At 35.2% G+C, this 16,994-nt stretch overlaps 1 protein-coding gene across 10 annotated transcripts in view; it reads left to right on the forward strand.

Annotated features, from left to right (window-relative positions):
- Positions 1-16,994, forward strand: part of COL11A1 (collagen type XI alpha 1 chain) — a 218,684-nt gene that overhangs the window by 16,292 nt on the left and 185,398 nt on the right. For all 10 annotated transcript variants that reach the window (XM_053891773.1, XM_053891770.1, XM_053891789.1 and 7 more), the window contains one exon: positions 12,025-12,192. In XM_053891773.1, coding sequence (XP_053747748.1) covers positions 12,025-12,192 — 168 coding nt within the window. The remainder of the gene's footprint in view (positions 1-12,024; positions 12,193-16,994) is intronic.

The raw sequence follows: 16,994 nt of genomic DNA on the forward strand, positions 1-16,994 counted from the left end.
TTGATTACAGCTTTCTAGTACAGCTTGAAGTCTGGGATTGTGATGCCTCCTGCTTTGGTTTTCTTTTTCAAGATTGCTTTGGCTATTCGGGATCTTTTCTGGTTCCACACATTTTTAGGATTATTTGTTCTAGCCCAGTGAAGAATGATGGTGTTATTTTGATAGAGATTGCATTGAATATGTAGATTGCTTTGGGTAGTATCAACATTTTAACAATATTTGTTCTCCCTATCCAGGAGCATGGAATCTTTTTCCATTTTTTGGTGTCTTCAATTTCTTTCATAAGCTGTCTATAGTTTTCAGCATATAGATTTTCCACCTCTTTGGTTAGGTTTATTCCTAGGTATTTTATGGTTATTTTGTGCAACTGTGAATGGGATCAATTACTTGCTTTCCCTTTCTGTCACTTCATTGTTGGTGTATAGGAATGCAACCGATTTCTGTGCATTGATTTTATATCCTGCAACATTGCTGAATTCATGATTTCAATTCTAGCAGTTTTTTGTGGAATCTTTTGGGTTTTCCATATAGAGTATCATGTCATTTGCGAAGAGTGAAAGTTTGACCTCCTCCTGGCTGATTTGGATGCCTTTTATTTCTTTGTGTTGTCTGATTGCAGAGGCTAAGACTTCCAATACTGAGTTGAATAACAGTGGGAGAGTGGGCATCCCTGCCTTGTTCCTGACCTTAGGGGGAAAGCTGTCAGTTTTTCCCCTTTGAGGATGATATTCGTGTTGGGTCCTTCATATATGGCTCATGATCTTGAGGTATGCTCCTTCTATCCCTACTTTCTTGAGGGTTTTTATCAAGAAAGGATGTTGTATTTTGTCAAATGCTTTCTCTGCATCTATTGAGAGGATCATATGGTTCTTTTCCTTTCTTTTATTGATGTGATGAATCATGTTAATTGTTTTGCAGATATTGAACCAGCCCTGCATCCCAGGTATAAATCCCACTTGGTTGTGGTGAATGATTTTTTAAATGTATTGTTGGAGTTGGTTGGCTAATACCTTGTTGAGGACTTTTGCATCCATGTTCATCAGGGTAATTGGTCTATAGTTCTCCTTTTCAGTGGGGTCTCTGTCTGGTTTTGGATTCAAGGTAATGCTGGCATCACAGAAAGAGTTTGGAAGTTTTCCTTCCATTTCTATTTTTTGGAACAGCTTCAAGAGAATAGGTGTTAACTCATCCTTAATTGTTTGGTAGAATTCCCCTGGAAAGCCATCTGGCCTTGGACTCTTGTGTTTTGGCAGATTTTTGATTACTAATTCAATTTCCTTACTGGTTATGGGTCTGTTCAAATTTTCCATTTCTTCTTGTTTCAGTTTTGGTAGTGTATATGTTTCTAGGAATTTGTCCATTTCTTCCACATGGCCCATTTTATTGGCATATATATAATTGCTCATAATAGTCTCTTATTATTGTTTGTATTTCTGCCGTGTTCATTGTTATCTCTCCTCTCTCATTCTTGATTTTATTTATTTGGATCCTTTCCTTTTTCTTTTTGATCAAACTGACTAGTGGTTTATCAATTTTGTTACTTCTTTCAAAGAACCAGCTTCTGGTTTCATTAACCTGTTCTACTGTTCTACTGTTTTTTTGTTTTGTTTTGTTTTGTTTGGTTTGGTTTGGTTTGGTTTTGATAGCATTAATTTCTGCTCTAATCTTTATTATTTCCTGTCTTCTGCTGGTTTTAGATTTTATTTGCTGTTCTTTCTCCAGCTCCTTAAGGCATAAGGTTAGGTTGTGTATCCAAGATCTTTCTTCCTTCTTTAGGAAGGCCTGGATTGCTATATATTTTCCTCTTATGACCGCATTTGCTGCATCCCAGAGGTTTTGGGTTGTGGTGTTATCATTTTCATTGACTTCCATATAACTTTTAAATTCCTCTTTAACTGATTGGTTAACCCATTCATTCTTTAGTAGGATGTTCTTCAGTCTCCAAGTATTTGTTACCTTTCCAAATTTTTTCTTGTGGTTGATTTTGAGTTTCATAGCATTGTGGTCTGAAAATATGCATGGTATTATCTCGATCTTCTTGTACTTGTTGAGGGCTGATTTGTGTCCCAGTATATGGTCTATTTTGGAGAACATTCCATGTGCACTGGAGAAGAATGTATATTCTGCTGCTTTAGGATGAAATGTTCTGAATATATCTGTTAAGTCCATCTGGTCCAGTGTGTCATTCAAAGCCATTGTTTGCTTGTTGATTTTTTGATTAGGTGATCTGTCCCTTGCTGTGAGTGGGGTGTTGAAGTCTCCTGCTATTATGGTATTACTGTCAATGAGTTTCTTTATGTTTGTGATTAATTGTTTTATATATTTGGGTGCCTCCACATTTGGCCCATAAATATTTACAATTGTTAGGTCTTCTTGGTGGATAGACCCCTTGATTATGATATAGTGCCCTTCTGCATCTCTTGATACAGTCTTTATTTTAAAGTCTAGATTGTCTGATATAAGTATGGCTACTCCAGCTTTCTTTTGTTGACCATTAGCATGATAGATGGTTCTCCATCTATATATGTGAATATTCAGAGAGTCCCCCTTAACATTTCTTGTAGGGCTGGTTTAGTGGTCACAAACTCCTTTAATTTTTGTTTGTCTGGGAAACTTTTTATCTCTCCTTCTATTTTGAATGACAGCCTTGCTGGATAAAGAATTCTTGGTTGCATATTTTTATGATTCAGCACATGGAATATATCCTGCCACTCCTCTGGCCTGCCAAGTTTCTGTGGATAAGTCTGCTGCAAACCTGATCTGTCTTACCTTGTATGTTAGGGACTTTTTTCCCTTGTTGCTTTCATGATTCTCTCCTTGCCTGAGTATTTTATGAATTGGACTATGATATGCCTTGTTGATGGTCAGTTTTTGTTGAATCTAATGGGGGTCCTCTGTGCTTCCTGGATTTTGATGTCTGTGTCTTTCCCCAGGTTTGGAAACTTTTCTGTCATGATTTGCTCACATAACCCTTCTACCCCTGTTTTTCTCTCTTTCTCTTCTAGGATCCCTATGATTTTGATGTTGTTCCTTTTTAATGAGTCACTGATTTCTCTAATTCTTAATTCGTGCTCTTTTGCCTTGATCTCCCTCTTGTTTTCTGCTTCATTATTCTCTATAAGTTTGTCCTCTATATCACTGATTCTCTGTTCTGCCTCATCCATCCTTGCTGCCGCTGCATCCATCCGTGATTGCAGTTCAGTTATAGCATTTTTTATTTCATTCTGGCTATTTTTTACTTCTTGTATCTCTGCAGAAAGGGATTCTAATCTATTTTTGACTCCAGCTAGTATTCTTACTATCGTGATTCTAAATTCTGGTTCAGACATCTTGCTTGTATCTGTGGTGGTTAAATCCCTGGCTGTTATTTCTTCGTGCTCTTTCTTTTGGGGTGAATTCCTTCGTTTCATCATTTTGAAAGGAGAAAAGGAATTAATGAAGTAGAAAAAATTAAAATTAAAAAATTAAAATTAAAAAAATAATAAAATTAAAAAATTCAACACACACACACACACAAATGTAATAAATGATGCTAGATCCTAGGTGTGTTTTTGTCTGGGTGTTGACAGTGGTTTGACATATTAGAGAAAAAAAAAGGGGGGAAAGAAAAAAAAAGGAAATCGGTTGAGAATTCAAAAAATGAATACACTGAAGGGGATTAAAATGAGATGATTGAAGTAAAATAGAATTTGAAAAAATTTATACAAAAGTAAAGAATATAGTAGAAAAAATTAAAGGAAAATATTTTTAATATAAATTAAAAATAAAAATGAATATTTTCTTGTTCTATATTCAAGAAAAAGAATAGAAAAGAAAAAGAGAAAAAAGAGAAAAAATGGAAATCGTTTGAAAATTTGAAAGAGTGAATACACTGTAGTAGACTACGATAAAATGATAGAAGTAAAATAGAATTTGAAAAAATTACATAAAAGCACAAAAAATTAAGAAAAAATAAAGAAAAAGTTTTTAATAGAAATTGAATATAAAAATGAATTTTTTCTCTTTCTGTATTGAAGAAAAAGAAAAGTAGTGTAAAAGTGAAAAAAAAAAGAAAAATTGAATAGATGTACCTGCTAACAGATTGAAATAGGACTGAAATTACTTCATTTTCCCCTAGAAGGCTGACTGTGTAGCTCTTTATAGTCCATAAACTAAGTAGGTGGTGAGACTTGTGTTCTTGAAGAGCAAGGTTGGCCCAGTTGAGTGGGGCTCAGTGTAACGGCTCCATTCTCCACTAGATGGCGCTGCTAGCCTACTGCGGTGGATTGTTGTGGGGCTCGTAGGTGCATATGCACATGCGCGGAAGTGGTGAAAATGGTGCCAGCCAGCTACCCAGTCTGTTCTCCCGGATCAGCAATCATGCACCGGTCCTCTGTCTTCAGCTTTCATCCACTCCCCTCTTCTTCACTGTCTGTGACAAAGCCCCAGGCAGTACCTCTCTCTCTAGTTTTGTCTCAGATGCGGCTGTTTTCCCTGGCCCCTTAATTCTGAAGGACTGTGGCTTTGACTCGTTCCGCCCCTCTGTGGGAGGGTCTCACCGAGCAATGGCCGAATGTCGGCTGCACCCAGGAATGCTTGTGGGACCCTGCTGCTGCCAGTGCCCCAAGACTGTGGCCAGGTGCCAGCCCTCCCCAGAAAAAGTTCGTGAGATAGTGTAGCAGCAGCTTTTCAGGGATTATGGAAAATCACAACACACATCTGGCACCAGGCTTCCCCCTTAATGACCTTGTTTCCAGCACCAGCGAATGTGGCCATTTTCTGGGGTCTGCTGGGACCAGGTGGCTTCAACAGTCTCTACCAAAAGTCCTTCCAACAGTGGAACCTCTTTTCCCCATGTGGCCCAAGAACCTCCTGGACCCCACTCTGTTCCTGGGGATTCGCCCTTCCCACCAGAGCACCACCAGGTATCGAGCTGTGGAGTTGCAGAGTTTCCACTCCCCTTGTTTACTATCTTAGTGGAATTTAAACCCTCTCCTTTCTCCTTTCTCCCTTTGTAGTTTAGTCCCTGCGGCTGTTTCCAATTTTCTACTTTCTCTCCAGCTGCTTTTGGGAAGGGGTGCTTTTCTCGTATTCTATTCCTCCCCCCGCCAGTCTCCGTCCTCTCTCCACCTACAAAAGTGGGTCCCTGCCCTCTGCCGGCTTCTCTTGCCCCAAGTCACCTCTCCATGCCACGTACCTGCTGAATTCTGTGGTTCAGGTTGTGCAGATTGTTGTGTTAATCCTCCAATCAGTGTTCTAGGTGTATAGGATGGTTTAGTGTTGGTCTGGCTGTATTTCATGGATGCGAGACACAAAAATCTTCCATGCTGTTCTGCCATCTTGGCTCTTACTCAGATACTATTTTTATTTAGGACTTACTATGTGTTAGACCTTATCATCAGAGATTAAAATACTTTATCCTATTTAATTCTCAAAATGAGGCTAAATTGGAGAAATTAAGTCTTAGAGGCATAAGTATGTTACCCAAAGTCACAGGGATAATAAATGCTTGGACCAGACATTGAACTAGATGTTGGAAAAACTTGGATTAGAAGTTGGGCAGTTCCTGCCTTAGAAGCTAAGTTATTAACTGTTGCCTATTCACCTGTCATATCCTACCTTTTAGACTCTTTATTAAGAGCTCTTGTGATTTTGATGTAGAGAAGTGTATTGGTAATAGTTAAATTATAATAATAGTCACTTGACTCTGACTTTTTCTTTTGTTGACCCTGCATTCCACCACCACATAAACACAGTAGCACTCCTGGTGTTTTGATATTTATCTAAAGCAGCAAAGCATTCCATGACTGGATGGGAGATGGTTTATAACTCTTTCTGTGTTTTGTTTTATTTTTATTTATCCTATAATATGTCTCATATGTGGCCTGTGATGTGAGGTACAAGGTAAGGTAAGTGACTCCCTCGAAGCGGGAAAGCACCTACTTTACAAAGGCCACTTGAGAACTGTGTTCTTGCCACACTTGAATCAAATGGAAACAATCTGATTTGGAAAGCACTTCAAGGTGCTGTTTGTAAAGGCCATTTCCAACCCTCTTCATGTTCCTTCTCAGACTGGTGAGAAAGAAACTTTAGCTCTAAGGCAGGATGTAGCTGCTCAGTCATTCATTTATTCATTCATTCATTAAATGTACTTTTATTGATTACTTACTATGTGTCAGCTGCTATGTTATTTATGAATACTATAGTGAACATCTATAGTGCTGATGTTTGCTGTCAGAGGGTTTATAATCTATTAGGGGAGGCAGACATCAAACAATAAATTATAAGTTTAGCAGAGAGAGAGAGGGAAATTAGGTGGTATGAGTTTGTAACAGGGAGTTTAGACATACCCTGTGCCTGAGTGAAAATGAGATAATTAAGCAAGCAAACAAAATAGAGTGTGGAGTTATCCAAGGGGAGTATAGGGTACTTGAGATCATGTGAGTGGGTCATATAACCTAGCCTGGGAGAGATAAGTAATGATTTCCTGAAGGAAGTAGTGATTAGGTGGAGATCAAAAGGTTGATTAGGTCTCAGTCCACCTGGCTTTAATCCTGGCTACCCATTAGATTAATCTGGGAAACTTTTAAAACATTAATGCCTGCCCTCCCTGCCTCCTGCTTCACCTAGTCATTCTAGTTATAAGTTCTTATGTAGTACCTAGGCATTCTTATGTTTTAAAAGTTCTCTAGGAAATTCTAGTCACAGTAGGGTTGAAAAACAATTATCTTTAGCCAATTTAGGAAGGATTGAAAAAATAAATCCCCAGAAAGGGAGCACAATATATTCTAGAAACTAAGAGAAGTTTATTTCAGCTGGACCATAACATTTGGGGTAGGAGAAGTAGACAGGAGTTAGTGTGGATGTTTCCTTTGGAGATTGTAGCTCTTAATATCCATGGTGGATATCTGATTTTTCTCAAGAGGTCCTCAGCAGCCATGATACACCCAGGGAGAATTTGGACATTTAAATTTATTCAGTGCTGATGTCTTGTCAGGCAACTATGATTACTTTCATTTCCTTGTACTCTATGCTGTCTTGTATCTGTGTTGCATATCTGATATTTCTGTCACCCTCCTTTTGGCTTATAAACTTTTACCCATCCTTTAGGACTCAGCTTAAAAGGACCACATGGCAGATATTTCAGCTACTGTTAGCTATACAGTCTCTATCACAGCTATACAACTCTTGTAGGGCAAAAGCAGCTATGGGCAACATATAAGTGATTGGGTGTAGCTATAGTATTATAAAATTCTTATTTGTAGATGCTGAAATTTAAATTTCGTATAATTCCCCTGTGCCACAAAATTATGCTTCTTTTAATTTTTTTAGCCATGTAAAAAAAAACATTCTTATGTCATGTACCTTTACAAAAATAGTCAGAAAGGTCTTATCCCACAGGCATAATTTTTCCTGCCACTGTGCTAAGGCATTGTCACAAATGCCAGCTCACAAACTTAGGTAAATATTTTTATTATTTTCATTTTACGGATATAGAAACTGAGGACAAAGCAGTTAAATACTGAGTCCAAATCACACATATGCTAAGTGCCAGGGGTGGGATTCAGAGCAATCCCAGTTCTTCAACACTATGTATTGCTGTCATCTACTCCTTACTGGTCATGGGAGTGTGTGAAGTTTAGAGGAGGAATTAATTAGAGATGAAACAATCAAAGCATTGTGAGCCTTTACATCAGTAATCCATGTGGACACTGAAGGCAACAGAGGGAAAGGATTAAAGACTTGGGACAGACTAATCAATGAATGAGTCGGGATGTTTAAGAGATCAGCAGAACATAATAAAAAAGACATAGTAGGCCCTCAAATTTTTTGTTTCAAGACAAGAGAGCCCTGTAGACTTCAGAGAAAGTTGCTTCTATGTATTTTCACATTATCATGTTTCACACTCAGCCAGTATTTTATAGAGCTCATGTACGTGTGTGTATGTGTGTGTATACATATCTGTTCTTTTCTAGTTTTAGTAAAAAAAAAAAAAATTAAGTATAGGCAAAAATTAAAACCAAGGGTGAAAAGTGCTGTAATAGAGGTAAGCATATATCTAAATGAGTTTTGGGAGACAGGAAATGCTTTCTGGAGCAGATTACACATCACTTATATCCTATGTATTCCTCAGGTGAAGTGAAGCTAAGTGTTTCAGACGGGGGAAATGGGGTTCAAGGGCCCAGAGGTAGGAGAAAGAAGATGAAGGGTTCTGGCCAGTCTGAGTTCAGTATAACTACAGTGCTGAATGAGGAAGGAGTTAGGGGAAATGACAATGAAAAAAAACAAAAAAACAAATGATGGAGGTGCATACCACACTAGGGGTGGTACAGGCAGGACAACTGGATGTGTTCAGATCTTCAGGATTTTATATGCAAGTTCTGTGCATACCATACAGAAGTTACTGGGTTCACTGAAGGAATTTAAGCAGCAGAGTGACATAAAGCCTGGTGTTTTGGAAACTTGCTCAAGTTGTGGTATGTAGAATGATTAGAAAAGACATGGAAACCAGTTAAATGGCTATTGTAGTAATGCACTAGGCTCTGATATCTTATGCTCCCATTCAATAGACTGCAACACTATACAATAAAAGGCAGGAAAAACATTGTTTAACAAAATATTGTGCTGATTGGGCACATCTGAAATTCTAATCATGATCTATGGCATCGGCTATTGGCAACAAGAAAACAATTCCAATATAAAGGGCATTTAAGAATTGCTTTGAAAATGGAAATTTTGCTTTTTTACATATATCAAGTTAAGCTATAACAAATTACTGCTTTTAATCTTTAAACAATTGCAATTCAGTTAATAAAATATGAAGAAGCATTTCGCTGTGTGTGTATATGTATATGTGTATGTGTGTATGTATAAAACCATGGAATTCTTATTATGAGAATTTGTTAAATGCTATGATTATGAAATCAAATAGCAGGCAGATTTCAAAGTGGCTTAATTTATTATTTAGTTTGTTTGAAGGGAAAAACTTTAAAACTTGATTAACCAGGTTTTACATTTTTTGTAACTTGATATGCCTTTTTTATCTTTATTTTATTGTTTAAAATGTTTAGTTATGGGGGAAAGGAGCAGAGAGTGAGACAGAAGATCCTAAGTGGGCTCTGTACTGAGCCTACTAACCTTGAGATCATGACCTGAGCCAAAGTGGGACGCTTGACCAATTGAGCCACCCAGGTGCCCCTTGATATGCCTTTTTAGAAAAATAAAAAAAACCTAGTTGAAATCTAGGTTTTTACTTGTCCCTATTTTTAATTGATTTTTGAAGAATGAATTATTTCATATAATGCATCTCTATAAAGAATTTTGTGAGGCTTTAAAAATAGAGCTCTTATTTTGAATCCTGTAGAGGGAATGTGTTTTTATCATACTATTTCAAAGTAGGAAGAAGCACGTGTGACAAAATCTGTACTCTTGGAAAAGATCATCCTGTGGAAAGATATTTTGGAGAGGAGGCATGTGCAGTTTATTTTAGTTATTATTTGCCTATGAGCAGTTGGGACCATGACCATGGGACTGCATCATTTTCTTCATAGAATTACAGCCTTCATAGCTGTGTTCATGTCTGTCCTTGAGTCTTTACCCTATTCAGATGTACTTTTGCTAATGGCCTCAGAGCAAGAAGATAAGACACAATAAGCAGATAAGATGCTATGAATTTTATAAATAGTCTCTTTAAGAGGAATTTAGACCCTGAAACATAAATTGTGTTTAATTTAAAGCAAATATAAACATCAGGAATCAATTAACTGTCTCAAGATAATTGTAGTATTTATATTTATGTTTTAACTTTCTTTTACAGAGTTTTTGTTTATGGGGTAGAGCAATGAAGGTGGTGAAGTGGAAAGAGCCTAGATTTGATGTTTGCCCAGATCTCAGGAGTATCCTTAGTTTGCTTTCTGGCTCTCAATTCCTTCATCTGCACAGTAGGGATAAGAACATATGCTCTGAAAAGTCTGTAAAGAGCTTAGCTTAGTGACTGGCACATATTAGGCTTTCTAGACATGAAAGCTATTAAAAATTACTACTTTCTTGGGAGCCTGGGTGGCTCAATTGTTAAAGAGTCTCAACTCTTGGTTTCAGCTCAGATCATGATCCCAAGGTTGTGGGATCAAGCCCTGCATCAGGGTCTGTGCTGAGCATGGGGCCTGTTTAAGATTCTCTCTTCCTGTCCCTCTGCCCCATCTCCCACTTGCATGCTCCCTCCCTCAAAAAATAGAAATTATTAAAAATTTAAAAATATTATAACTTTCTTTTTTACTTTATGATAAGAGAAAAGAAAGTTAAGAACGTCCAGTATCCCCATGGGCCTAAAATAATTGACCATCACAAGCAGGACTACAACAAAAATGTTCTTGAATGCTGTTATTCTTTTAAGTATTCCAAGGCTAAACTAGAGAGTGTCATATTTGGTAGAGTTGATGATCCCTTTGAATTGTCTGATTTCCATAAAGAGAATGTTTTTCTCTTCGTTTTTAATAATTTGGAAGAATGTGTACTATACTGGATATTATGTTGACTTTCATTCAGAGGCTTGATAAAATAGGTATACAGAGTATTGTTAAAGGAAATTACACTTGTTATACTCTAAAAGGAAAATTATATAAACCTTCATCCATGTATATTTGTACATATGGAAGTAAATGCCCCTAAAATTTAATTAACTAAGGAAATGACCAAGTATACAGTGCTCACAAGCACTCATTCATTCATTCATGTATTCTGTAATGAACTGGTGGTTATTATAAAAAAAAATAGTTAAAAATAATAATTTTATTTTTTAGAGTTTCCTAAAGTTTATTTATTTTGAGAGAGAGAGAGAGAGTATGCCCATGCACAAATGGGGGAGGGGCAGAGAGAGAGAGAGAGAGAGAGAGAGAGAGAGAGAGAATCCTAAGCTGGCTCTGTGCTGTCATTGCAGAGCCTGACATGGGACTCGAAACCACAAACTGTGAGATCATGACCTGATCCAAAATCAAGAGTTGGTTGCTTAACTGACTCAGCCACCCAGGCATTCTGAAATCATAATTTTCAAAGAACAACACCCCATTACAGGTCACTCTTTCTGGATCGTGATGAATTGTGATGATATTTTCTGATTCTAAAATCAGTCCCATTCCCATTCTCATTAAGTCCTTCCAGAAACAGTATATTTATAAATCCCAGCATATTTTGAAATTTGATAGCAATTCTGTTTTGTTTTGTTTTGTTTTTTTAACTGACATCAAAACTTTTCAAATCAATAATATTGGTTCACTTCTATTGGTAGAAGTGATCTCTTTTACTTCTGAACTAGAACCTATATACTTGCAGTAAGGACTTATGTCTCAGACATGCTCAGTAATACATTGGCCAACACATAGCCTTCTCTGAATATTTTTATTTTTGAATAAAGACAAAAAGTCAATAGAATATAGGCATGTTTTGTTACCTATTCTTTTTAACAACTTTTAACTTTGTGTGTACAATATGGCTTAGTAACTGCACATTTTGCAATCATTATGTATAATGTTCATTGTAAATTTGAACCTTGAAAATCACCTTTATGTAGCTTATAAATAGTTGAATAGTAAATCTATTAGAAATTAATGGAATATGTCCAGATGCTGGCCTTCGCTTTAACTCCAGATAGTGAAATTACTTAGAATGATTAAAGACTTTATAAATTGTAATGGAGATGCATCAGATTGTAAATTTACATATATTCTATTATATATTAAGTACATAATATATACCAGGTAACAAATATTTTATATATTCAATTCTAAATCTGCTTATCCCCCCCAAAATATGAATATCTTCTGTTTGCTTTTCCACAAATATATTCTTGATTTGAGATATTTTGTACTGAGAATTTTTTAGTTTATATTTTACCTGCTGCCCCACTTCTCAGTCTCCTACCCAGATAACAGGGAGATGTGTTAAGTGACAGATTTGAGAGTAGAATAATAAACAGTTTTCTCTTTTAAAAATACTCATTTTTATGCTAGATATTTGTTCAATTTTTTTTGCCTTTAATTTATTTTTCAGCTGCTCCAGTCGATGTACTAAAAGCTCTAGATTTTCACAATTCTCCAGAGGGAATATCAAAAACAACGGGCTTTTGCACAAACAGAAAGAATTCAAAAGGTTCGGATACTGCTTACAGAGTTTCAAAGCAAGCACAGCTCAGTGCTCCAACAAAACAATTATTTTCAGGTATGTTCACTTTATTACTAGAACTGTCACTACTTTGCTAATTATTTTGTGTCTTTTTATCATGCTGTATAATGCACAATTATTGGGGCAGATATAATTCTTTCCTATATAGGACACTGAATAGGTTGTGGTCACTAAGGTGACTTAATGGAAATAACTGATGATTTAATAATTGCCAGTTTTAATTCAACACAATCACAGAAGATATGTTTATTTGAAAATTTAATAATTTATCATTTTATTTCCAGATGATAAAAATTGAAAACAACATTATATCTAGCTCATTTTTGCATATAATCCTATAGAATTTATTCACTGGATAACCTGGCAGTTTTACCCATAATGACTACCCATGTGGCTTGAATGGGCATGTGGATTTAGACATACTTAGTGAGTGTCTTTATGAAATTAACTTAAGTTTCTGTTGAAAGAAATACTTCTTTAGAATATATTATAAAACAGATTATTCAGTATTATTTTGGGATCTGTTCTTCTCTTAAATAGAGTAAAAGCCCCATGTCACAGTTATAAGGAGATCTGGGTTTAGAGAGTTTGTAAACCTTTACCTGGAAAGTTTTTGTAATGGTATTGAAAAATACCTGGTGAATATTATTTCTTTCCATGAAAATATTGATTAACCTGATAACACTAATTATCTGCAATCATGATAATGTAGGGAAAGGGAGTTGAGTGATGAACTGACAATTTCTGAGTGTCACATAGTCAAAACAGTAACTTGTTACAAGTCTGCTGTTGCACACATCAGTTATTTTTTTCTTACAACTGTACTGAATTGAGTGTTCCCATCCTTATTTGATGGAAGAGGAAATAGAATTTCACTCAGGTTCTTGGACTTGTCCATATTACGAGGGGTCTTGATTTAATCCAGGTCTTGTCTGTTGCCAAAGCCAATATTCACTATACTATCAAGTGTTTCTTTTTAGTGCTTTGGAATCCTCTCAGAAATAAGTTATTGTTTATTTTTTTTAATGTTTATTTATGTTTGAGAGACAGAGAGCAAAGAAAGCGCACATGAACATGGGAGGGGCGGAGAGAGGGAGACACAGAACCTGAAGCAGGCTTCAGGCTCCAAGCTGTCAGCACAGAGCCCGACATGGGGCTCAAACCCACGAACTGCGAGATCATGACCTGAGCTGAATTCAGATGCTCAACTGACTGAGCCACCCAGGCACCCCAAAATAATTTATCATTTAAATTCTTCATATAATCCTCTCCACTGTCCCTACCTGAAGGGATTTGAATTATCTATTTTCACAAAAAAACTATTTTCTAATAATAGAAAAATTAGAAATCAAGGGACTAACTACAAAACAATATATTTTTCATGGATGGACATTTTAAAGTATTTTTGCAAACACATTTATTTTGATTAATTCATTGATCTTTCCCAAATATTTCTTGTTTTGCAATCCTTTGTGATGGACAAAAGCAACAATCCGCAAATACAAAGAATGTCAATGCACAATTTTCTGACTTTGGAATTAAAAACTAAAATAGTTATTAAATCCATAAAAGTGTGTTAAAAATCAAATTTAAAAGCTGCAAATGTAAAAATAATGTTGCTTTTCTATTTATCTGCACTCCAATGCAGAAATAGGATAGGGATGGGAATTGTCAAGAGAAAAAAACAGGGAAAAATACATTAATGGAAAAGCTTTAGAAATACTCAAAAAGTTAATTTTTAATTTTTTATATTTTGGTTCATCACTTCAGGGTCAGTTTTTGTGCCTTCCAAATTGGTAGTTAGTTTGATTAATCCAATCATTTCTGTTATCCGTGGAAAAGAATATAACGTATGCCTCTGGGCTCTCCTTTCATGAGAGTTAACAATATTCATTTATACTGAAGGTTTTTTTTTCCCCCCTTCTCACAATATTGTGGCTTAGGCACATAATTCTCAAAGCAGTTATTTCATATAAGAAGAGACTCCTCTGATAGAGACCTCATCCGCCCGTCCCACGCAAGTGAATTTAAACTTAATCTTCCATTTGGGTAAAGCTTCCTGTCAAACAATGCGAAACGGCAATTAATAAAAATGATGAGTGACATTTTCATAGTTAAAAACATCCAAACAATGAATATTATTCTTTATCAAATGAGTAAAAAAGATCTTTGAAAAATTATTTGAAATACTCTTTCTTCCATTATGGGAAGACATAATAGCGACTTCTTTTCTAATGAAAAAAGTAAGTAGTAGTATTGGAAAGTTCAATATTGGGGTGGGGTTGAAGGGTTATCAGATGGTCACTGCAAAATTCTGTTTAATTAAGGTACATGCCCTCTAAAGTCCTTATTTGAGACCTTTAATTTAACTGTCTGAGAACACTGTACATGTGACCTGAATAGAAGCTATAATTTACAAGTTCTATCTGCCTTCTCTAGAACACCTGCTGTGGGACAGATGCTATACAAGAAACTTTGTGTATATTGATCTTTATCTTCATATCTATCTGGAGAGAAGACTATTTAAGCCCAAGTAATGGATTAGGTGTTAGAAATGTAAAGTATTTCAATATAATCACAGAACCAGTGAATGATGTGAAGCTGAGAGACAGTCTCTGTCTCTTTTAGATTAAGTGAGCTTTCTCACTATGCAAAAATGGCCTTCCCTCCTCATTTTCAAAATCCTGCTGACCACCAAGCTGCATCAAAAAGGTATTTTAGTTAAAGGGAGACATATGACACATGGAAATATATTAACCACAATTTGAGAAAATTAAAATCAAATAATGAAATTTTGTGACTTTTCTATATAAAATTTATTTATGCATGCACTATCTATTGATATTAAAAGCCCATTTTAAGAATCAGTATTGAATTTGATATATTCAGTGTGAATTATGATTATTATATATGTATGATTTTATGTTTACATGCATATCAAAAGTAGTAATAGTATTTTTTCTTTAACAGCAGTCATTCAACAGAGTGGATGCTTTTACTTTACACTTATACATTTCAAAACATAAATTATTTAAGTTGAAAATTTTCACATTTTATTTTATCATGTATACTGATCACTGTTATTTGAGATAAAATTTCACATAGTAAGTGGTTGCATTCCTGTTGTTGAAGTAATATCATAATGAATTCTCTCTGATACATTTAGTCAGTTATGGACAGTTTTGCTTAGTGTTTTATAGGGAAGAAACTAAGGTGGGGTGCCTAGGTTAGACTGAACATTTTGACATCAAGTCATGATTTTTTAGGTAGCTAAATTCTCTTTTTCAAATGTCATAGCATAAAGATTATAATTATAATCTTATTGCCTAATTTGAAATTGGGAAATACTTTGGGGTGCCTGGGTGGCTCAGTCAGTTGAGCGTCCGACTTCCACTTAGGTCATGATCTTGTGGTTGTCAAGAGCCCACGTTGGGCTCTGTGCTGACAGCTCAGAGCCTGGAGCCTGCTTCCTATTCTGTGTGTGTCTCTCTCTACCCCTCCCCCACTCATGCTCTGTCTCTCTCTGTCTCTAAAATAAAATAAACATTAAATTTTTTTAATTGGGAAATACTTATATAATTGAAAGATTTTACTCATTAGTGGTTAGCACATGACAATTTCAAAAGTCGTTCTGTACAAATTGGATCATTAATTATAATTTGTTATAACTTATTTAATCTTCTATGAATATATTCTTTCCTGGAATTCTTTTTTCCCTAAATGTCTCTATGTAGACATTAATTCATGATGGTTTTGCAAAAATGGAAAACAAATAATTGTTTTCCCCTAGCTCATAATATTTTAGCATCTTTTTTTTTCAATGTAGGAGATATTTGAAAAATTGAGGTACATTTAGGGAAAGAATTCCTGTGATTCTCAACATTCTGAGCTACTTATTTGAAGAAAAAGTTGGCCATAGAGCTTCTTCAATAGCAGGCTGATTACCTACCTAGATTTTTATTTATAGTATAAGCAGGTAAAACATGTTTTATTAATTAATTTTTTATTACTTTTCTATTTTATTTATATGATTATCTTTCTTCTGTTGATTTATATACAAATAAAATTGGATGTCTTTATGACACCTAATGAAACAAAACTATATCTATATTTAAATAATTTTTGATGTGATAGCAAAGCTTTTATGACCTACTTGTGATATGGCAAAGTTGTTTGGTAAATTATTTTTAAAAATAAAATTAATAATTTTAAATAAATACTTTTTAGTTTGGAGATACCTATTTATCTATGTAGATATAGATATGTATGGATAAAGATATAGAAATACATACAGATATAAGTAGATATTATAGAACCAAATACCTAACATTAATTGACTGCTTTCTCTGTGACATACTCTTATTTAATTTCCACATTTTAAATAATTCCAATTTCGTAAAATGTCTCCTACTACTTTAAGTGTCTACAAACACTGCATATGCAGATGTTTTATATGTTATTTAGCCTGTCCCAACCATTACAGGCTATTTTAATATTTGAGGATTATAAATAGTGTTTTGGTGAATTGATGTAAGATACCTTTATACACAAACATTTCTCCTATTCCAATAAAGTTTTAGAATTGCTGGTGTCCTATAATCTTTTGAATTTGAATCCGTGGCAGTCATATTCAGAGTATTTTTATTATTTTATACTACCGTGTAGAATAGAATTTAGAATGAATGGATTGAATATGGAAGCTCCTGGTGTTGTCCTAGATATCACTGATTACACACGCACATATACACAAGTTTTGCACACAGAATACTTTTTAACTGAAATAATCTCATCCTTTGAATTATAATGCCTGTTTTACTTCTATTCCAGGGTAGATAGAG

Source organism: Panthera pardus, unplaced genomic scaffold (genome assembly GCF_024362965.1).
Source record: "Panthera pardus isolate Hobbes unplaced genomic scaffold, ASM2436296v1 HiC_scaffold_11, whole genome shotgun sequence".
NCBI classification, from domain to species: Eukaryota; Metazoa; Chordata; class Mammalia; order Carnivora; family Felidae; genus Panthera; species Panthera pardus.